This window comes from Pithys albifrons, chromosome 16 (genome assembly GCF_047495875.1).
Source record: "Pithys albifrons albifrons isolate INPA30051 chromosome 16, PitAlb_v1, whole genome shotgun sequence".
NCBI lineage: Eukaryota > Metazoa > Chordata > Aves > Passeriformes > Thamnophilidae > Pithys > Pithys albifrons.
The window spans coordinates 891,231-913,816 of NC_092473.1; the positions used below are offsets into that span (position 1 = coordinate 891,231).

At 55.5% G+C, this 22,586-nt stretch overlaps 2 protein-coding genes across 5 annotated transcripts in view; one reads left to right on the plus strand and one right to left on the minus strand.

The window, feature by feature from the left end:
- SEC14L5 (SEC14 like lipid binding 5) overlaps positions 1 to 6,842 on the plus strand; it is a 42,394-nt gene extending 35,552 nt beyond the window's left edge. For all 3 annotated transcript variants that reach the window (XM_071571011.1, XM_071571013.1, XM_071571012.1), the window contains exons 15-17: positions 264 to 506; positions 1,593 to 1,771; positions 2,836 to 6,842. In XM_071571011.1, the coding sequence (XP_071427112.1) occupies positions 264 to 506; positions 1,593 to 1,771; positions 2,836 to 2,941 (528 nt within the window). In that variant the 3' untranslated portion in view covers positions 2,942 to 6,842. The remainder of the gene's footprint in view (positions 1 to 263; positions 507 to 1,592; positions 1,772 to 2,835) is intronic.
- A 300-nt stretch (positions 6,843 to 7,142) lies between these two features.
- On the minus strand, positions 7,143 to 18,390 carry NAGPA (N-acetylglucosamine-1-phosphodiester alpha-N-acetylglucosaminidase). 2 transcript variants are annotated; one of them, XM_071571016.1, is made up of 12 exons: positions 18,237 to 18,390; positions 17,598 to 18,080; positions 14,875 to 15,014; positions 14,325 to 14,433; positions 13,966 to 14,094; positions 12,990 to 13,195; positions 10,685 to 10,732; positions 10,232 to 10,360; positions 9,193 to 9,324; positions 9,001 to 9,061; positions 8,239 to 8,466; positions 7,143 to 7,641 (listed from the first exon to the last, which is right to left on the minus strand). In XM_071571016.1, exons 1-11 carry the CDS (start codon positions 18,368 to 18,370, stop codon positions 8,262 to 8,264), a joined length of 1,776 nt encoding a protein of 591 aa, XP_071427117.1. In that variant the 5' UTR covers positions 18,371 to 18,390; the 3' UTR covers positions 7,143 to 7,641; positions 8,239 to 8,261. The 2 variants fall into 2 exon arrangements, with proteins under 2 accessions (XP_071427117.1, XP_071427116.1); XM_071571015.1 differs by having other exon boundaries at positions 7,143 to 8,466.
- Between the last annotated feature and the right edge of the window lie 4,196 nt (positions 18,391 to 22,586).

Here is a 22,586-nt window from a genome sequence, read left to right on the forward strand (position 1 = left end):
TGCCTCTGTGCCACTGAGGTTTTCCTAGAACTAGTAAGTGATTTACAAACAACTCTAATATAGGGAGAGATGGGATAAAAACACCTGAGCAAATGTACTGTGACAGGAGACTGGAATGGGAATTGTTTTGTATCCTCCTCAGGAATGAAGGCCTTTAGCCAGCTGAAGGGTTGTGGGGCCAGTGTGTTTGCTCCACGGGGTGGGGAGGAGCACTCTGGCTGCCTCTTGAGCTCTGCAATGGGCTTGTTCTGCTCCCTGCTTAGATAGTCGTGGAGATTCTGGAAGGGGAATCTGTCATCACCTGGGACTTTGACATCCTGAAGGGAGACGTGGTGTTCAGCCTCTTTCACTCCAAACGAGCTCCTGAGCCAAGTCACAAGGAGGCCACATCAGCAGGGCCCTCTGCTGGGGACAACGTGCAGCTCATCGACAGGACCTGGGTGCTGGGAGTGGACTTCAGCCGCGTGGAGTCACCGCTGGTCTGCCGGGAAGGGGAGAGCATCCAGGTCAGGGGGGTGGCAGGGGTCTGGCAGGGGTCTCAGTCCTGCATCCAGGTCAGGGGGGTGGCAGGGGTCTCAGTCCTGCATCCAGGTCAGGGGCTGTGGGGCTGGCAGGGGTCTCAGTCCTGCATCCAGGTCAGGGGCTGTGGGGGCTGGCAGGGGTCTCAGTCCTGCATCCAGGTCAGGGGCTGTGGGGGCTGGCAGGGGTCTCAGTCCTGCAAACTCCAAAATGAGCTGCTGGTGAGGAAGGAATTGATGGCATGGGAAGTCAGGTTTTCTAGAAATGCTGATTGTGGTCATCTAAAGCAGCGGGGGAGAGGAGGATTCTGCCCTGCTCAGGTGAGGCCCCGCCTGCAGAGCTGCCTCCAGTCCTGGGGAGACCCAACATCAGAAGGACGTGAAGCTGCTCCAGCAAGTCCAGAGGAGGCCACAGAGATGCTCCAGGGCTGGAGCCCCTCTGCTCTGGAGCCATGCTGGGAGAGCTGGGGGTGTTCACCTGGAAAAGGCTCCAGGGAGACCTGAGAGCCCCTTCCAGTGCCTAAAGGGGCTCCAGGAGAGCTGGACAGGGACTGGGGACAAGGCATGGAGGGACAGGACAAGGGAGAATGGCTTCCCACTGCCAAAGGGCAGAGTTAGATGGGATATTGGGAAGGAATTCTTGGCTGTGAGGCCCTGGCACAGGTTGGGAAGAGAAGCTGTGGCTGCCCCATCCCTGGAAGTGTCCAAGGCCAGGTTGGACAGGGTTTGAAGCACCCTGGGCTGGTGGGAGGTGTCCTTGCCTATGGCAGGGGGTGGGACTGGATGGGCTTTAAGGTCCCTTCCAATCCAAACCATTCCATGGTTCTGTGATCATTCTCTGAAATGCCTGTGAAAGTGGCTGCTATCCCAGTCCAGATTTAGAGTCAGCCCTTGGGAAGAGAGTCCATAATCCATGATAAAAACCAAGGGAAAATAACCTTTTTAGTGGCACTACAGGCGTAAAAGAGGTGAGTGACACCTGTGCCCAAAGCCATCAGCTTGGTGGGGTTTTTGTGCCTTCAGCCATTTCCCAGGAGCCCCAGTGGTGACTTGGTGTCCCTCCTTGTGTCCCAGGGCTCCCACGTGACACGCTGGCCTGGCTTTTACATCCTACAGTGGCAGATGCACGGGGGCCCTGGCGGCTCCGGCAGCTCCGGCTCCCGCGTGGACGATGTGCTGGCCTCCCTGCAGGGCACCAGCCACAAGTGCAAGCTCATCTACTACTACGAGGTGTTGGCCTCCAAGGACTTCAGGTGGGAGGTTTGGGGGGATTTACTGTGTGGATCACAGTAGAGAAGCCAAATGAGAGGACAGAGTGTGAGTGAAACACTTGCATAGGTGTGACCTCCACTGGGAATGTGTTTCACTGATGATAAGTTTGGCACAAACTTGGTGGCGTTTGGCACAATCTCCTTTGGTGCTGTAGGTACTAAGGGGTCCCTTGGCTGTGTGTCCACCGGTGGCATTTGTGCTTCAGGTCTTGCTTACAGCTGCCTGAGGAGTAGGAGGGGTTTGACTCAGAGGTTTTTTTGTCTTAGTTGGGAACATTTTAAGAAGTTACTTTTGGAGTAGCTCAAATATCAGCTGTGCTACTTCCCAGACATTCTGTCTGGCCCTTGAGAAGGGTCTCAGCTGTGACTTGGAGACCACTTCTGAGCAGGTCAGCATTGGCAGGGTGTGCCTGGCCTCCTGCTTTAGTGCTGACAGCACCTCCCAATCGCCTGTTAATCTGAACTCTTTGCAAGTCCTTGACTTTTCCCTAGAGCTGGAGGAAGTGTTGGGCAGAACAGGCTTGCAGGTGGTGACCTGAAGATGCGCCCTGGGCAGATCCTGTGGAGTCAGAGCAGCAGCAAACAGCTCACTCCAGTCATGCAATCCTGTTCCTTTGTGCTCTTCCTGCATTAAGTGAGCCCAGCCTGCTTTTGGCAGGAGCTGGGAACCACAGCTGGACACTCCAGAGTTCAGCAGCCTGGAGTCCTGGGGTTCACAGCAGCTGCTGCATTTGCAGTGCACTGGAGTTTTCCTTTCTGCTCAGGGGCAGCAAAACCAGCCCTGCAGAGGCTCCAGCCTTGTCCCATTCCTCACAACAACAGCCAGAGACAATATATAATTGGGAATAATATCTGTAACTGGGAAAAAAATATCTCTGACTAATTAATTTTTCATGATGACACAGAGATTCTTAGCAAGTGGAAAATGATGGGACAAAAAGCACTTGTGCAAGCACTGTCTATAGAGGGTAAGCTGATCTGTCAGGGGAACAGTTCTCCGTTAACTGCTGCCTTCCTAACGGCACATCTGCTTTGTCCCATCCCAGGGGATCCATGTCGAGCCTGGAATCTTGCAACAGCGGCTTTTCCCAGCTGAGTGGAGTCACGACATCTTCCAGCCAGTCCCAGAGCAGCTCCCACCTCTCCAGATAGCAAAGCCAAGGCTGCAGTGGGAGGAAAGACCACCTGGGGCTTCCCACCCCGGAGCTGCTCCGAGTCCCAAACCAAAGAGCTCCAGGGCTGAGCCTTGGGGCAGTTGTGTCACAGCCATTTGGACACAGAGAGGCCTCTGGGAGCTGCTTAACCCACAAAAGCTGGAATTCCAGGGGCAGAGTTGGAGTTCTAGACCAGCTGCCTGCTCCTCAGTGGTCACTTCCACCAACTGTGGATTTGGGATGGATGCCAGTTGGCAACAATCCATGTGTCGCTCCAAAGGGCTCTTCCCATCGGTCCTTTTCCCGTGTGTGGCAGAGGAGGCTGATGTTGCCTTACCTGTTGGACTTTTAGATTATTCCTGGGTACCAAAACTAATGGAGTTTCCTGGGTGCCCACAGGGTACTGGTTCCACACCGGATTTTCAAGTGGGCATTGCAGGGGCAGGGCCTTGGGGGCACCTGCAAACACCTTGGTACAGGTAGGACGGTTCAGAAATCATTTCCAGGTCAAACCAAAAACCTCTCCTGGTCTGGCAGGATGTTACTGGGAAGTGTCTTGGATTTTTGTAGCCATGCTGAGACACAAAGACAAAACAGTTTCCCAGAAAGTCCAGGCAGAGAATTTGCCTCCAGCAAGTGGCATCTTCCTAAGAGTAAACTATTGTTCCTTTTTCCTCAGGTTTACAGCAATAATGAGCAGGTCTGCCCCATCCCCAAGTGGATGGGAACTGAATCCAGTTCTAAAGGGCTAAGCAAAGCAATATTTGATTTCCTGAAGGCACACGATTTTCTGGCAGTATTACAGAACTTGCTTCTTTAAAACATGAGCTCACTTGAAACTTTTCCAAGAGGCCTGTACGTATGTAAGCACTTACTGAAGCCTATTTATTCAATGCTAGCTTATTTTAAATTAATTTTTAACTTATTTATAATGTCAGAAATTGCTATTTATTAAATCCAGCCACCTTTTTTAATGGGATGAACTTTGTTTTTAGAAAGGAATAACTGTCTTCAATCCCAAGAAGTCTTTCTACCTGAGTAGATTGTTGTGATCACTGGATGTTCTTGCCAAAGGGCTGCATTGTGGTAAGGGCTGTGTCACCTTCCCTGCAAGGAAGGGGAGAGTCCAATGCTTTCTGGACTGTTTCTTAGGATTAAGAAGCAGGGATTGAGTTCTTGTCAGGAAGATGCACTGTCTTCCTCTGCACCAAAGCCCCGTGTTTGTCCCTTGGCTCCACTGACGGCTCCTGTGGCTGTGCTGGGGGGAGATGTTACCCCTGTTCTTGTCCAGGTGGCAACAGAGGGAGAACAGGTGTCAAATACTCCCCAAGTTTTCATTCAGGCTGATGGGATGTGGGAAGTCATTCCTTCCCACTCTGCTTTTTTAATTCCTGGTTTGGAAGCACCAGACCCTGCCAAAGGAGAAGAGAACACAAATATTCCAAACAATGGGAGATGAGAACTTGATGTGGCCTTGTTTGGTGATTTTGTTTAAAGGATTGGAGCCAAGGGAATCACTCCCATCTTGCAGGGCTCGGGGAAGTTCTGATTTCCAAGGATTCCCCAGTTGTTCTATGGACTTTTAACATTTGTCCCAGACAAATGAAACTTCTGCCTTTGGCATTTCAGCATAAATGGAGTCTGATATCACCTTTCCTCTGGAAAATCATGAGTTCCAGAAGTAAAAGTGCATGCATGTATCCCTATGGAAAATCCTTTATTCATGATTCATTCTGATGCTCTAAACAGTTTCAATCAACTCCCAAAGCCCAGGAGCAAACCCAGCCCATCCTCCCTGTGCTGTTTGGGGATTTCACCTTGTAGTGGCTCAATTTTTACATGGTTGCCCACATCTCACAGTGGCAACATTCCTGTTTCCTGTGGTTTCCTCTGGTTAAGAATCTGTTCCTTTGCACTGGAATATTTTTACATTTTATTTTGAAATGTGGGATGTGCTGCTTTCTGCCTACCCCTAACAGTTCTGTGTGTTTAACTGTTGTGAATAAGGCAGCTGGAATTTGGCGGCCCTGGCAGGTCTCTGAAGGAGCCAGGGGAAGGTGAAGGGCTGGTCCCACAGGGTGTTCCTGGCTCCAGGGACATCCCAGTCCTGGTTTTGCTTCTTGTTCCTTGGCAGTGCTGCTCCTCTGCCCACAAGAGATCACTGCACAGGTCTGGGAAGCAGCAAAGCTGCCTGGGTTATGGGTTACCTAACAATCTACTTTTAAACCAATTTAAATAATCCAGTACCTTTTCCCTATTTTTCCTGAGTGTTAACAGGAGAAAAGGAGCAACAGTGTGGATGTTGTGTTTGGTGCTGTGCATTTTAAACCTGACCTTGTGAACTGCACATACCAGAGACACAGAATTCTTCTACACCACCTTTTCCCCCTCAATGACATCAGTATACTTGAGAAAATAAACCCACAGTTCTCTTCGCAGCAGCTTTCTGTGAGGAGTTCTGGACCCTCAAACCTGCCCAGGCAAAACCTTGGGCAGTGGCCTGTTTTGGGTGCTGATGTGGTGCAGCAAAGCCCTCCCTGCTCCCTGCCCAGCAGCAGAGCCAGCGAGCTCAGGCTGCGCTCAGGAAACAAGAAACAGCTCCCGGTGAACTGGGGCTCTCCCTGTTTCAGATATTCCATATGCAAACACAACACCTACCTCAGAGCTGTTGCCATGTTTCATGTGCTGTAGGTGCAGAGGGCTGAGCCACAGTTTACAGTTCCATGTGGCCAGAGGTGGAACCTTTATTCTGTGATTCCTCCAGGTTTGTCCCGTTCCTGCTGTCTGTCCCAGCAGGGCTGGGAAAGGCAAACACGGAGCAGGTCACCTGAGGATGGATGTTGGATCTTTCAGGGCATGGCTGGACTGTCATCCTGGGCCATTCTGGCTGAGCATTTCTTGCCTCTCAGGTGTGAAAAGGGCTTTTTCCTGCTGCAGCAGAGAAGACTCTGGGGCTCTGAGAGCAGCTCCAGCCCTTGTGCTGCAGCTCCACCACTTCCAGGGGCCTCGGGATGAGCACTGAGGGCTCTCACAGCCAGCAGGGAGGCACCAGAGGAGCTCTCAGCTGTTCCTCAGCTCCTGGACTCGCTGTTGGGGGACAGAATTCCCGACTGTGCCAGGTGAGGGGACCCTGCAGGGGTGCCAGCAGGTGTGTTTGCTGCTGAGCTGCAGCCACGCCCAGCCAGTTCGGTTCTGCCATTCCCTTTCAGGAACAGGGAATAAACAACTTGAAATAAGAATTTATAATCCCCATTTGGTTTATTATCAAAAGATTTTGAAAATGCCAGAATCCACTCATCCCAAATCTGTACCACTTCCTGCAGCTCAGAATTCCCAGGATGAGTGGTGAGCCCAGCTGTCCAACCCTGGGGCTGAGCCCAGCTGGACTCCAGGCAGGGAATCCCTCCTTCCCAAAGGCATTTTAGGAGCTCACACTGCTTTAATACCCCAAATGTTTATACTGTGAGCAATTAATGCAAGGAACACTTACTAGACTCTTAATTGCCAGCAGTTCTCAAAGATTCCTGCATGCAATCAGCTTTAATATTCCTCCAACCCCTTTGTGATGATCCCTACACCTGGTTGTTTCTTTCTTGGAAGGCAAAATTGGAGTCGTGTCACATGCACTGGCTTTTAGTGACACCAACACCCACTTCCAAGCTCTTTGCTACATGTGGAAGTTAAATGGGCATTAATTCATTTTACTCACTTTCTCTCCCTTGCAGCTGGCTTTGGTTTTATTTAGTGAAATCCTCGATTTTCTCAGCCAAACCTCCTGTAAGAGCCCTCTGCAAACCACAGGGCACTGTAACATTTCCCTGACAACAAATGTACTTCAGTGACTGTCTGTGGGTCCTGGTAGAGCTTGACCTTTGGGTATCTTGGAAATAAAACACATCTCTCAGAACACGTGGAGTTGTTTGATGCAACTATTCCAGCTGGGGGAAACTGAAAATTTAAGCCTGTGTGCTGCTCTTTCCCCCCCAAAGCAGAGGTAAGGCTGGCTTGTGTTCACTATTCCTACTTTATAACTTAAATGTTTATTTTTTTCCTGCAGAACCAGCATTTTTTGTCCAGTTTCCTAGCACAGAGTAGGCTGGGACAGCACATCCTGCAGTGTGGTTGTTTTTTAAAATAAAAGGGCCCCTGGGTTCCAGTGGGAGGCTGAGGTTGACTGGGAAAGGATCAGGAATCTGAGCTTCAGGCAGGTACCACTGTTAGACTTTATTCAAGTTTTGAATAATCTTCTGTAAATCATAGAAAAATAGAGTCTTCTGGTTACAGGCTGATTTGATGCCAACAGTGGCACCAAAGTTACACATTCTTTATATGGAGAAGTAAAAAGGGCATGAGTGCATAAAAATGTGAGTGTTGGGGCTCAGACAGGCTCTCACCCCTCTGCAGCATCCAAGGGGCACGTTAAAGGCCGGGGTTCCCCCAGGGGGAGCAAACTCAAATACTGTTGTAGTTAGTTGTGCAAAGATGTGTCCTGGATTTCCAGATGAGGTGTTTGGGATCCTGTGGGGCTTGAAGAACTTGCTGGTTGTGGTCCCTCTGAGGAGTGTCCAGCTGTGGCAGGGCAGCCCAGGCCGTGTCCTGCCAGCCATGCCAGGCTGTCCCTGTCTGTCTGTCTGGGAGAGCCCCAGGATATTGTGACAGTCCCTGAGCCCCTGGAGCAGAGCCCTTTGGCTGCTGGGGCTGCAAGAGATGCACGAGTGGCACTTGAGACCTGCCAAGGCAGAGCCTCCCCAGACAGCAGCCCTCACACACCTCTGGGGCTGAGGGCTGGCCGGGAAACACTCCGGTGCCTGAAAGCCACAGCCCCATGTGCAGGCTCTGAGCCCTCCACCCTGGCCAGGAGGGCTCTGGCTTCACTGGCTGCTGCACCTGCTGCAACATTTTATAGCATTTTGTCACTGTTTTGATTAAATGAGTTTCCTGGGGCAGGGCAGCCATAGCATAACACCTGTGAGCACCAGCTTCCTTAGCCCAGCTTTGTCCTTGAGGCAGTTTGTCTGGCATCTTAAAAATACTCAGTGCTGCTCCAGGTGAGCTTTCCAAGGTGCCTGCGGCTGGCACTGCTCACCTGTTTTCCTCAGGTTAGGAGGGAACCAGCCCCTTTCCTTTCCTGCTGCAGCTGGGAATTGCCTTTCCCAGTGCCCTGATCCCACCATGGCAGCTGAGGGTGCAGCCCTGGGGCTGGGGCTGGGGCAGCAGCCTGGGCAGGGCTGGGTAGCCCGGGCAGTGCCCCCTGCCCCACAGCGCTGAGGGGCCGTGCAGGGGGCAGTGAAATACCTCATCTCATCCCCTCTGGGACTCTACAGCGAGTCCTGAGTGTCCTCTGGCTCCCAGGCAGCAGAGCTGGGGCTGTGGGAGGCCTTCCCGTTCATGTCCCTCAGGGGGTGGTACTGGTAGTGCCCGCGCTGCCGCTCCCCCCGGGCCTTCAGCACCAGCCCCACGTTGCCCAGGGCGCTCAGCACCAGCAGCAGGGCCAGGCCACAGCTCAGGGACAGCCACGAGCTTCTGTGGGACAAGAGAACTCCACATAAGCAACACCTCCACCTGTGTCACGTGTTCCCAGCATGCAAAGGGTTTCTCAAGGACTGTCCTCCTGTCCCTGCCTTCCCAAGCTTGTGGTCCTGCTGTCAGGCACGACTGAATCAGGGAATCATTTAGGTTGGAAAAGGCCTCTAAGATCATCAAGTCCCCTGGTTCTGCCAAGGCCACCAGTAAGCCATGTCCCCAATGCCACATCCACGCAGCTTTTAAATCCCTCCAGGGATGGGGACTCCACTGTGCCAGAGCTGGTCAGCCCTTTCCATGAAGGAACTTCCCCAATATGCAACCTGAACCTCCCCGGTACAACTTGAGGCCATTCCCTCTCCTGTCCCTGCTCCCTGGAGCAGAGCACGACCCCCCCACCCCCCGGCTCCCCCCTCCTGTCAGGGATTTGCAGAGACTGAGAAGGTCCCCCCTGAGCCTCCTTTTCTCCAGGCTGAGCCCCCCACCATGCTCTGTGACAGCTCCTGAGACACACAATGTGCACCACACACTTACTCTGACAGAGAGAACCTTTCTTTGTTCCTTTCCTTATTCTGGAATGCCAGACACTGTCCAGCTGGAAAACAAAGAGGGAAGAAAGGCAGTGTTGGGGGAGAAGGTATAAAATTCCACTGAAGAAGAGCAAGCTTAAGGAGAGCTGGTGCCTAAACAAACATCATGCACTAAAGCTGCTCCTGCAGCCAGTACCTCTGTGCAGCTGGTCCTGGAGGGCACCGTCGTGGGTGGTGTTGCAGCTGCCGCTCTCCCGGTCGCAGGGACACGAGTGCTCACACGCACAGCGGCTCCGGCAGTCGGGCCCAAACCAGCCCAGGGGACACTCTGGGGAGTTGGCACAGAGAGGCTGGTCACTGCCAAAGCTCCACCTGCTCTGCAACCACCCAGGTGTAGCTGCAGCTCCCCCTGAGCCTGCAGCAGCGTGGGAGCACCAGGCTGGGAGTTCTGGTGTGTCCTGAGGAAGTTTCAGGGATCACAGAATCCAGACTGGTTTGAGTTGGGAGGGACCTCAAAGCTCATCTTGTTTCACCCCCTGCCATGGGCAGGGACACCTTCCACCAGCCCAGGCTGCTCCAAGCCCTATCCAACCTGGCCTTGGACACTTCAAGGGATGGGGCAGCCACAGCTTCTCTGGGCAAATCCTCTGGGATGGTGCTGTCTGTGTTCCCAGGCTGGAACAGAGCATCACTAATTCACAGAGGAACCTTCCACTCTGCTGTAATTAACTTGTTCACTGGGGTCCACAGAGCCTCAAGTGCCTCAGAGAAGCTGCAGTGGTGACACCAGGGAGAGGAGCACCAGCCCCATTAGCACTGGCACAGGGACAGCCAGCCTGGGCAGCTGGGATGGCAGCACAGCCTCTGGAATGCTCCATGGGCACTGACCTGGATCAGCTGAACCTGGGCTGCAGAGCAACACCCTGGAGCAGGGATGGTCATGTCCTACACTCAGGAGCTTTGGGAAAGGAATGTAGTTCATTTGAGCCAGCGGGGCTGAGACTAAACAGGAATCCACAATTGTCTGTGGATGAAGGAAACTCCTCCTTCCCCTCTGCTCCCTGCTCTCCTTTTTAGCCCATTTGGGTAGGCCAGGAAGGGCTGGGAACCAGCAGGTGACACTCCAGCTGTGACATTCAGGCCTGAGCCTGCCTGGCAGACCTGCCCCTTGCTTTGCCTACAAGAGGTGACTCAGAGGTGGCACAAAATCCTCTCCCAGCCCAGATGGTCCTTACCATGCTCACAGCTGGTGCCATAGAACCCGGGGGGGCAGGAACAGGCTCCATGCTCAGGGTCACAGGAGCCACCGTGCTGGCACTGGCACTTCTGGCTGCAAGACTGCCCATAGAAACCAGGAGCACAGGCTGCAGAGACAAGCAGAGATGCCACCAGGGCCCTCACTACACAGGTGAGCAATCCCAGCCCGTGCTCACAGCCCAGCACAGCCACAGCCCGGGGTGTGTTCGGCTGCTCAGGAACCAGCTGAGTGTGTGCCCTGAACAGGGAGCAAGGGCTTCAGTGCCACACCAAGCCAATCATAGATACTCCAGCTGCAATTAAACTCACACTGCCAAAATGGAGCTGCCCATGGGGTGGCCTTTCCCTTCCCTGCTCCCTCGTGGGGAAGGGAACAGCTGTGCCCTGTCCCTGGCTGTGAAAAGCAGAGCACAGCAGCAGTGAGTATTTACCTTCAGTGCAGTTGCTGCCAGTCCAGCCAGCATCACACAGGCATCCAGCTGTGCAAACACATGGAACAGGCATTAATGACAACAAAAAACCTCTTGGAAACAGCAGGGACTGGAAATGAGGAGCCTCTGCCTCTTGGGTTGCCCTCTTACCCCTGCCAGGGAACCCCCCAAAGAGGAATCCTGCCCTCACACACAGGTGGGTTCACACCCCCCACTGCAGCTGCCAAACAGTGGAATCCCTGTTGATAGGATTCCCTGGGATTAACTCTGGGCCAGCTACTGCACCCCCCAAGCTCTGCCCAGGCACTGCACTGGTGCACACTCAAATGAGAGTTAACCAGGAGCACAGGAACAGAACAGGACTGAGAGCACAGAGGGGCAGGAGCTGGGGGTGGACATTCCAGCAGTCCCTGAGTTCAAAATGAGTTTGTGGAGAAGTAGCAATGGCACACATCATGAAGTAGGAGAGGAAAATAAAGAAGGAACAGTAAGAGAAGGGGCAGAACCAGCTGTTTTTACACTGCCCTCCCATCAGCAGCCTTAAAAAACCCTGGAACACAACTCTGGGGCAGGAAGGGGAACTGAGGAAGTGCGCTTGAAGTCAAGGCCTATTGCAGACCCAGTTCCCAGACCTGAGCTGAGCCCAGCCCTGCTGCTGGCTCCTGAGGGCAAGGTGTTCTGCTTGTCCCCACAGCTGCTCCAACTGCTGCAGGGGAGGGGAAAGGGCAGCCCTGGCCAGCTGTTGCCTCGCAGCAGGCACAGGGCACTGCTCAGGCAGAGGCACTGCCCAAGCACAGGGCACTGCATGGCACAGGGCACTGCCTGGCACAGGACACTGCTCAGGCACAGGGAATTGCCCAGGCACAGAACACTGCCCAGGCACAGGGCACTGCATGGCACAGGGCACTGCCTGGCACAGGACACTGCTCAGGCACAGGGCACTGCCCGGCACAGGCACTGTTCAGGCACAGGGCACTGCCCGGCACAGGACACTGCCCAGGCACAGGGCACTGCCTGGCACAGGCACTGTTCAGGCACAGGACACTGCCTGGCACAGGGCACTGCCCAGCACAGGGCACTGCCCAGGCACAGGGCACTGCCTGGCACAGGACACTGCTCAGGCACAGGACACTGCCCAGGCACAGGGCACTGCCTGGCACAGGACACTGCCCGGCACAGGCACTGTTCAGGCACAGGACACTGCCCAGGCACAGGGCACTGCCTGGCACAGGACACTGCTCAGGCACAGGACACTGCCCAGGCACAGGACACTGCCTGGCACAGGGCACTGCCCGGCACAGGCACTGTTCAGGCACAGGGAATTGCCCAGGCACAGAACACTGCCCAGGCACAGGGCACTGCCCAGGCACAGGGCACTGCTCAGGCACAGAACACTGCCCAGGCACAGGGAATTGCCCAGGTACAGAACACTGCCCAGGCACGGGGCACTGCCCGGCACAGGGCACTGCTCAGACACAGGACACTGCCCAGGCACAGGGCACTGCCCAGGCACAGGACACTGCCCAGGCACAGGACACTGCCCAGGCACAGAACACTGCCCAGGCAAAGGGCACTGCTCAGGCACAGGGAATTGCCCAGGCACAGGGCACTGCCTGGCACAGGGAATTGCCCAGGCACAGAACACTGCTCAGGCACAGGGCACTGCCCAGGCACAGGGCACTGCTCAGACACAGGGCACTGCCCAGGCACAGGGCACTGCTCAGACACAGGGCACTGCCCGGCACAGGGCACTGCCCAGGCACAAGACACTGCCCAGGCACAGAACACTGCTCAGGCACAGGACACTGCCCAGACACAGGGCACTGCCTGGCACAGGACACTGCTCAGGCACAGGGCACTGCCCAGGCACAGGGCACTGCCCAGGCACAGGACACTGCTCAGGCACAGAACACTGCCCAGGCACAGGACACTGCCCAGGCACAGGGAATTGCCCAGGCACAGAACACTGCCCAGGCACAGGGCACTGCCAGGCACAGGGCACTGCCAGGCACAGGGCACTGCCCAGGCACAGGGCATTGCCTGGCACAGGACACTGCTCAGGCACAGGACACTGCCCAGGCACAGGGCACTGCCCAGGCACAGAACACTGCCCAGGCACAGGGCACTGCCCAGGCACAGGGCACTGCTCAGGCACAGGGCACTGCCTGGCACAGGACACTGCCTGGCACAGGGAATTGCCCAGGCACAGAACACTGCCCAGGCACAGAACACTGCCCAGGCTCAGGGCACTGCCCAGGCACAGGCAGGGCCCGCCCAGGTCCCCCACGCCCCTCCCCGCACTCACAGGGCGTGCAGACGCCGTGCAGGCTGCAGTTGGCAGGGCCGCAGTCCAGGGTGTCGCAGGCAGGGCCGGCCCAGAAGGGCCCGGAGCAGCGGCACAGCCCGGCCTGGCACAGCCCGTGCCCGCCGCAGGGGGGGTCGCAGCGTGGCTCGTGCACACACACCACGGTGGAGACGGGCCGGGGACAGCGCCACATGCTGTCGAAGGAGCTGCGGACACAGCGGGACACGGAGCTGAGCGGGCAGTGCCGGCCCAGCCCGACCCAACACCAGCCTGACTCACACCATAGCAATAACAGTGGGAAAATAGAACCATAAAACATCATTAGAGCCAATGGCTTAACTAAGTGTTAAACCCTTATTGGATAGGAGTAATTTCAAACATGGAATTACAGAAGCAACACAAAGTCTCCCTTTAAGCAGTCCCAGCTTCCCTAACTTTGGCATCCAACACACCTTTTCTTGAATGTTATTTCCTTTGATATAAACTATATCATTGCAGTTATGGGAACTGAATATTAAATCCCTTCATGTTTACAGTCAAAAGTGACTAAAAAGCTGAACTTAAGGTAAAACATTCTCTAGGTTCCCCCTGTGAGGCAGGGCAGGGTCTCCCAGGCAGGATTTCTCTTCCATAGTCATAAGCTGCTGACAGATCCCTGCTAATTCCCCTGAATGTGCAGCCCTGTATCTCCAAGTCTGGGAGCTCCTGTCTTATCCAATTCCCACATCAGGCCACTCACTCACAGCCACAGCTTTGCTGCCTGTCTGAAACCAGGTCAGCTTTAATCCTGGACAACTAAGTGGAAAAAACATAGTCCCTCAATTTCTTTACATTTAGAGCCTCTTTCTCCCCCAGATCCTGTCACCTGCCTTTGCTGTGCCCTCCTGGCTCAGCCAGGTGCAGGACTGGGCTCTGCATCCCAACAGGAGCTGCAGGGCCACCTGGGCAGCCCTGGGCATCAGCCACCAGCACCTACCAGTGCTCAGAGGGGTAGTTGGCAAGGGTCCCATTCAAGACCAGCGTGGCAGAGCCTCCACCATCCAGGTTGATGGCATTGATGACTCCCTGCTGCTTCAGGAATTCTGCCATTTCCCACAGGTTGACCCTGCAAAGCAAAGGCTGTTGATTTGACTCCAGTGAAGCTGCTGTTGTAGAAGCTTCTCACTGCCCTTGGGGGAAGGGGAAGCTCTCCCATCCCAGCCACCACCTCACTGTCTGGGGCTGTGTGAGCCTCCTCTGGCTCCCCTGAGCTCTGTGACTCTGCCTTAAAACACATCCCTGGCAGGTGCAGAGTCACCTCACCTCCAGCAACTGAAGACTTAGCCAAGAGCTTACCCCCTGGACTCTGTCTGTCCATCCACATGAACCAGCACCAGCCGGCCCTGGCGGTCGTGCCCCACCGCAGTCCTGGCCGAGATGACGCTGATGAACCTGTCAAAGGTTCCTGTGCAGGAGAGGAACAGTCACACACCAGCTGGCCACAGAGGGCTGGGCAGACACCTCTGTCTGCAAACCAGCTCCCAGCAAGGGGCTCATCTGAACAGACACAGCGAGAGCAGAGCGCGGGTTCCTCTCATTCATTCAAGCCCTACAGGGGTGCTCTTGGTTAAAGCTTTTGTCTGGCACAGCAGAGGATTAAACTCCTGTAAGAGGCAACTGCTTTGAGTTTCTCTGGGCAGGTTAGATTAGATGTTAGGAAGGAATTGTTCCCCGTGAGGGTGTGCAAAGAGGCTGTGGCTGCCCCATCCCTGGAGTACCCAAGGCCAGGTTGGATGGGTCTCTAAAGTCCCTTCCAACCCAAACCACTCCATGATTCTAAGAAGGTGCCCCTCCTTCCAAGAGCCCCATGGGAAGGACAATTCACAGCCAGGCTCCCAAGATTTACCTGTGGTTTGGGTGTCACCACACTCAGCCGCCCGGCTCTCATTGATGTAAACCTCTCCATCCCTGAGGAGCCAGACTACCCCACTCACAAGCTGCACAAAAGGGTTTGTTTGGTCCAAGACTTCTTCCTCAGACAGGTAACTATGAAAGAGAGAGCAGGAGGGGTTACCCACAACCACAGCAGGGCCATGTAAAAGCCTCTCCTGCTGCCAGCAGGCTCCAGAAGCAGGGAGAGGGGGAGAAGGTGTTGGAATGAAGGCCAAGCAGTGTGAAACATCATTTCAGCAGCCAGAGTGACCCCTGTTCTCTTCTCTCCTGCACAGACCCACAGCTAATGATGGTCCCAGGCCTGAAACAACTCCTGCCAGCAATGTGGCCAGTCGACCTGAGCCAGGCCGAGGGCTGACAGCATCTGGCAGAACACAAGGACGGAGCTACTGCCAAATACTCAGGGATCTGTGGAGGCAGCTGCATCATCTTGCTGCCTGTCAGCTTCCATTCTCCACAACTGTGACACCAAACAGCTTTGGAGAGGATGTGGAGCTACATCATCCAGCCTCGCCTGCAGCTGCATGGAGGGGAAGCACTGCTGGGTGCTACCTGCTCCCTTCCAAATGGGAAGGAGCTTCCTCTGTTCCTCCAGACAGCGAACCCTTTCCCTGACCAGCCAGGCAGCAAAGGCATTGTCCAGCTGCCACCTCCACACTCGGTGTGCTGTGTCACCATGGGGTGCTTCCCAAGGGATATTCCTCTCTCAAGGATCAGGGTGAGGAGCAACAGCCACCTCATCCGAGCCTGGTGCTGTGTGATGCTTGCAACAGGAGAGGGCAGGCAGGAGCAGGGGCTGGGGCTGCACAGCTGAGCTCTGCCCGTGGGTCTGGGTTTAAAACTGACTCTTTTTGATGTCCTGTGAGAGCTGGATGCTCAGCTTTTAGTTTAATATCCACAGCTGTGGGCAAACACAGCTTTGTGCTTGGTACAGAAGTGTAACTGCAAATACCTGAATGGAAACCAAATGGAAAGGAAAAAGAATTCCCTTTCCCCATGGGAAGGGAACACAAAGACAACAAGAACATGGCTGAAAATGGATCAAACCACACAACAGGCTGGGCATGGACTGACAGCTCTGAAAGCTTGAGAACACCCACAGTCAGCCCAAAAAGGGGCAGCAGCTTTGCATGGTGGGGTAACAGCACCCCCTGTGCTCTGTCCTGTTTTCAGGATGCAGTGAAAGTGAAGGGTGAATTACTCACCTCACTGCCCTGACAGCCCAAATTATTTATACCCAAACTATTTCTAGGGTCATGACTCCATTTACCAGAGACACCCTCCAGAGCAGGAGAGCAGCAGGGCAGAGAGAGCTGAGGTGAAGGATCAGCAATGGCCCTGCAGTGGCTGTTGGTCCCCCTGGCACAAGTCCCTCACTAGAGGGAACACCTCACCAGCTCAGTGAAGGCCTTGGTGCTCAGGGCTGGCAGAGCTGAAGCTGCAGGATAAAGCCCTGGCTTGGCACTCAGTTTGGCTTTGCAGGGCCCCTTGCTGAGGCCTGTGGGCTACCAGCAGGGTGAGGAATGCAGCCAGAAGCTGCAGCAGCTTCCAGGCTGCTGTTACAGCTTCTGAGAACATCAGGATTACCCTGGGAACACCTCCAGGCCCTTTAGGGTTCCTGCAGCTCCTGCAGCCCTTCATTCCATGCACTACAGTCCCTCTGCCAGCTGTTCTCCCCCAGTGGCTTCTGTCTTCAGCTGCCTGGGGAGTGTCACATGCCCAGGTGCTCAGGTAGGCCAAAGCCATCTGGCCAGTGTCTGTCCCTGTGCTGGCACTGCTGAGGCACCTCCAGTTCTGGGGTCAGCTTGGGGCTTCTCATAACAAGGCGTGGAGGGGCTGGAAGAGGGAAAGAAGGGAACGGAGCTGAGAAGGGGCTGGAGCAGCAGGAGCAGCTGAGGGAGCTGGGGGGGCTGAGCCTGGAGAAAAGAGGGCTCAGGGAGGACCTTCTCACTCTCTGCAACTCCCTGACAGGAGGGGGAGCTGGGGGTGTGTGTCAGGCTCTGCTCCAGGGAACAGGGACAGGAGGAGAGGGAACGGCCTCAAGTTGTGCCAGGGGAGGTTTAGATGGATATTGGGGGAATTTCTTCATATAGAAAGGGTGCTCAGGCCCTGGCACAGCTGCCCAAGGCAGTGGTGGCACCCCCATCCCTGGGAGTGTTCAAAAAGCATGTGGTTGTTGTGGTCCAGCACAGAAAGGTTTGCCCAAAGAGGGTGTGCAGTCTCTGTCCTTGGAAATGTTCAAAACCCAACTGGACATAGCCCTGAGCAGCCAACCTGTGCTGTGCAGGGTGCTGGATGAGGCTCCTCCTGAGGTCCCTTCCAAGCCAGCCTGTCTGTGCTGCAGCCAGAGCAGACCCAGGGTCTACTCTGCCTCTCCGTGGGGAGGACAGAGCCCTCTCCAACTACCATCAAGTGTCCCTGCTGCACATTGAGAGAGGAGACACTGGAATCTAATCAGCTAGAGATCATCAGAGTAACTTACCCAGCTTCTCTTCATCCTAGGAGAGAGAGTTCCATGGGGTACAGGTAGAACAACCCTAACCTCAGCATTCAAAGTGAGCTTCTACTTCAACTGGGACAGTCCAAGGAGGCAGTGCCTGGGATGAGCTTCCTGCCCCAGCGATGCCTGAAGGGCACCAGGGTGGGCAGTGCCCTCCGAGCAGCCCCAGCTCTTACCCGAACACCATGGTGCCATCCTGCCGGATGCCAAACTGCGCGTTCTGCAGCCCTCCAGAGTTTTTCACCAGCTTTCCATCACTCACAACGTTGCCCAGACACTCTCCCGTTTCCATGTTGAAGTACCCGCCGTTCTGCGCCACCAGACACGTGCCCAGCCGGGCGGTGTCGGGCACGGGCGCCCTGCGCTGCTCGCGGCAGCCGCCGGGCCCGCCGGGCTCCAGCACCGACACGGTGCGCAGGGGATCGCTCACGAACGTGAAGTGCCCATAGACGGCCCTGCTGCCGTTGCCCTCGGGCGGGATGTACGACACGAAGGTCCTGGTGGCGGCCACGGGGTCGGCGCCGCTGTGTGCGGGCCAGGCCTGGTGCGTGGCGTTGCCGAAGCGGCGGGGCTGGCAGTCCCGCACCTGCCGGTGGCCGTGCCGGGGCCCGTGCCGGCCCGGTCCGTACGGCCGTAGCTCCGCATCACCGGCGGCGCTCCTGCAAACACAACACCTGTTCGGCCCAGGCTGCACACCCCGAGCCCGCCGCTCCCCGCGGTGCCCACAGACCCCGCAGTGCCCCGCAGTGCCCGCAGCGCCCACCGCGGCCGGGGCCCGGCCCGCTCCGCACCCACGGCACTGCCCGCACACTCACCCGGCGCCGCGGGCCACCTGCAGCCAGCTGAGCACCGCCAGCGCCAGGAGCGCCACGACCCCCGCCCGGCCCGACCCCCGGCCCGGTCCCACCGGCCCCACCGGCCCCGCCGCCCTCAGCGCCGGCACCGCCATCTTGGCGGGCACTCCGGGCCGGAACCGCAGCGCCCCCTGGCGGCGGAGGGAACGGGGGGGGCGGGGACGGGGACAGGGATGGGACGGGGACGGGGACGGGGACACGGACAGGGACAGGGATGGGACGGGGACAGGGACAGGGACAGGGACGGGGACGGGGACGGGGACGGGGACGGGGATGGGACGGGGCCGGGGATGGGACGGGGATGGGGATGGGACGGGGATGGGACGGGGATGGGGACGGGGATGGGGACAGGGACGGGGATGGGGATGGGACGGGGACAGGGATGGGACGGGGACAGGGACAGGGACGGGGACGGGGACGGGGACGGAGACGGGGAGACGGGGACGGGGACAGGGATGGGGACAGGGACGGGGATGGGGACGGGGACGGGGACGGGGACGGGGATGGGGACAGGGACGGGGACGGGGACAGGGATGGGACGGGGACGAGGACGGGGATGGGACGGGGATGGGAACAGGGACAGGGATGGGACGGGGCCGGGGCCGGGGACAGGGACGGGGATGGGGACAGGGACAGGGATGGGACGGGGACAGGGACAGGGATGGGACGGGGCCGGGGACGAGGACAGGGACGGGGATGGGGACAGGGACAGGGATGGGACGGGGACAGGGACAGGGATGGGACGGGGACAGGGACAGGAATGGCAACAGGGACATGAGGCGGGACAGGGACAGGGACAGTGACACGGAGCGGGACACGGAGCAGAACATGAAGGAGGACATGGACAGGGACAACACAGGGTGAGGGACATGGGTTAGGACAGGGCTGGGTCAGGGACATGGACAGGCACAGGGTTGGATGAGGGACATGGATTGGGGCAGCACTCCCACAGGGACACCCTCCAAGGGCCCGGGGGACATGCCCCGAGGGTCTGTCACCTTGTCCCCTTCGCCTCTGACACTCACATGTCTCACACACAGCGCGGCACACACGGCCCTTACAGCCACTGCAGCTCCATCATCCTCCTTGGGAGGATTGGGATTGTGCCTGTTTTCCAGAAGGGAAAGGTAACTACACCAAGGTACATCCAGGCTGGGTTTTCCTTACTGTAAATTCAGTGGCTGGATCCTGTGGTACACATTGACAGAGTTAGGATGAAAATGAGCCTTAGGTTACAAATCCGTGATTTTTCTCTTTCAAGAAATGTCAAATACGTGATTTACATAGCAAATTATAGAATCATGGAATAGTTTGGGTTGGAAGGGGCCTTAAAGCTCATCTTGCTCCCCACCCTGCCATGGGCAGGGACATCTTCCACTCTCCCAGGTTGCTCCAAGCCCCATCCAACCTGGCCTTGGACTCCCAGGGATGGGGCAGCCACAGCTTCTCTGGGCACCCTGTGCCAGGGGCTGCCCACCCTCACAGGGAAGGATTCACTCCCAATATCCCATCTATCCCTGCCCTCTGGCAGTGGGAAGCCATTCTGCATTGTCCCACCACCATGTCAAAATTCTCTCTCCAGCTGTCTTTGGGCACTTGACTCTCAGTGTTGTGAGACAAGGACAGGTGTCATCTTGTGCAGGGTGTGAGGGCAGGTGTCACCCTGTGTGTGATGTCAGGGCAGGTGTCATCCTGTGCAGGGTGTGAGGGCAGGTGTCACCCTGTGCATGGTGTCAAGGCAGGTGTCACCCTGTGTGTGGTGTTAAGGCAGGTGTCACCCTGTGCAGGGGTGGGGGCAGGTGTCACCCTGTGTGTGGTGTGAGGGCAGGTGTCACCCTGTGCAGGGGGTGGGGGCAGGTGCCACCCTGTGCAGGGTGTGGGGGCAGGTGTCACCCTGTGCAGTGTGAGGGCAGGTGTCACCCTGTGTGTGATGTCAGGGCAGGTGTCACCCTGTGCAGGGTGTCAGGGCAGGTGTCACCCTGTGTGTGGTGTTAAGGCAGGTGTCACCCTGTGCAGGGAGAGGGGGCAGGTGTCACCCTGTGTGTGATGTCAGGGCAGGTGTCACCCTGTGCAGGGTGTCAGGGCAGGTGTCACCCTGTGTGCAGTGTGAGGGCAGGTGTCACCCTGTGCAGGGTGTCAGGGCAGGTGTCACCCTGTGTGTGATGTCAGGGCAGGTGTCACCCTGTGCAGGGTGTCAGGGCAGGTGTCACCCTGTGGAGCCACAAGCCCAGGTCACATTCCAGGTGTTGAAGCCGCTGTTTCCATAGGCAGTGCCAAAGCAGGGAATGCCTCAGCTCTCCCAGGAGAAGGGAGCCTGGTACAGGTGAGTGTGCTGCTGCCTCAGGCACCTTGCAGGTGGAAAAATGTGCTTTTATTTCACAAATTTACTGTAAAACTCCCAGAGCACAAGCCACTGTGTTGAGATATCTCAGCAAATGTGTTATTGTGCCTCCAGTTTCCCTCAGCTGTGGGAGCTGCAGGTGTCCTGTTTCTGTTTCCAGCTGCAAACACGCTGTCCAGTGGAACTCCAGGGTGGAAAACATGTGGTTTTCATGGTCTAAACTCAGCTCTACATAAAGCATGAGCAGAGCACTCCAGGAGTTTCCTCAGGACTGTGCTCAGGGTTTTGCTCAAACACCTTTAACTTTTCACAGGGAACATCCTGTCCTGAGGGCTCCATCAGGAGGCTTCCAAACCTTTCCCAGGCTCATCCTCTTTTTTCTGCAGCTTTCAAGAGAGGTTGGGATTACATGTGGTGTAGAATCCACAGGCCAAAAGCTGCCCTTGGAATCCACAGGGAACAGAAAGATCTTGCAAACTGAAATGAAAACAAAGCAGTATATGAAAACTGAATAATTTTTCCTCTCCATATAGAAAATTTATTTTGCAGGTTACTCTCCTCTCTAAAGCAGCTCCTTCCACCTCACTAATTGTAAGTGGAGTACAAGGGACTTGTTTTTGCAGAACTTTTCAAAGAGGGAAGGGAGGACATTGCCAGAATTGCAGTGTTGGAGGTGACATGATTTCTCCACTGATGGAGATAACTACCAGTTGTGAAAAACAACCAGTCTCCATTTCAAGCCTGTCACAAACACACTTGCCCAAAATACAGGGTCTAAAGTACAAGTATGTGCAGGTGCTGGGAAAACACCTTGTGACCACACAGGGCTGAAGGAATCTGAGCTGTCATTCCTGTATATGAAGACACAGCCCCAAGTTAGGTCTTAGACTGAGTCAGACTCTAAAGCCATCATCTAATAGTAATTCTACCTCTGTCTTGTACCTGAACTTCAGCCCAGCTCTGAAAATTAGGGCCTTTTCCTGTAATTTGATGATTTTTTTTTTTTGTAAAAAACCATTTCTATTAATGACTAATTTGACTTTGCCTGTGGAACTTACTGGGAATCTTGTCAGCCACATGCACTTGCTCTGCTCTCTCTGAGTAGCTTATTTCCCTTCTTTCCCTTCTATGCCCTGGGTGGAAATAAAAAATGTATTTCTATAACCTATACCTGAACCTGCCTGAAAAGATACCTGAGCCAATAGAAACCAGTCAGGAGAAACTATCTTTGGGAAGGTGGAAAAATTTCCTAGGACACTTGTTTACCTTCACCCTTTCCTTAGGGGTTTTTTGGGCAGGAAGAAAATGAATAAAGCAGGTAAAAAGCAGCTGGTGAGGTCAAAAGGAACAGCTGCAAGAAGGGCACAGAGTTTGGAGTGTTGAGAGTAAAGAACAGTTTTAAAAGGATCTTTCCATGGAGGGGGTTGGAATGAGATGATCTTTAAGGTCCCTTCCAACCCAACCCATTCCATGATTCTGTGATTCTGTGGACTTTTCCCTTCAGGAAGGAGGGCTGAGGGTGGAAAGCCTGGTGAAAAGGTTACAGTTGTGCCCAGTGTGAGCTGCAGTGTGAGCACAGAGGGAGAGCAGCTCCTGTTAGATGAGGGTAGGCAGGTGAGCAGTTCATGCCCCAGCAGGTACTAAAGAGAATAAAATTAAGGTCATATTTTAGAGCATGGTGGTTGTTAGAGGAACATCAGAGCCAGTCCTGCCTGTGAAACACCACAGGCTTTTCATCTTCAGGGCGGTGGGCAAAGCACAGCAGTGTCAGCAGCACCAAACCCACTGGGCCACCTGCAGTGGCACTTCAGGACACCTAAAACTGCTCCCACATTGAGGCTGTTCTGCAGCCAGATCCTTTCATCTCTGTCGTAGCAGGTGTTGTACTGGAGGAGCTGAGCACACAGGAGAGCAAACACAAGAGGTAAATTACCTTACTGTTAAATATGGCAACAGTTCATCCTTTCTCA

Bases quoted from the DNA above. Each gene is read 5' to 3' on its own strand.
- NAGPA (XM_071571016.1), bottom strand. From the start codon at position 18,370: ATGGCGGTGCCGGCGCTGAGGGCGGCGGGGCCGGTGGGGCCGGTGGGA. The intron at 14,434-14,874 runs GTAAATCTTGGG...TCTCCTGCACAG, and splicing joins TGGTGACACCCAAACCACAG to GAACCTTTGACAGGTTCATC. The intron at 9,325-10,231 runs GTAAGGACCATC...CCAACTCCCCAG, and splicing joins TGGCACCAGCTGTGAGCATG to AGTGTCCCCTGGGCTGGTTT.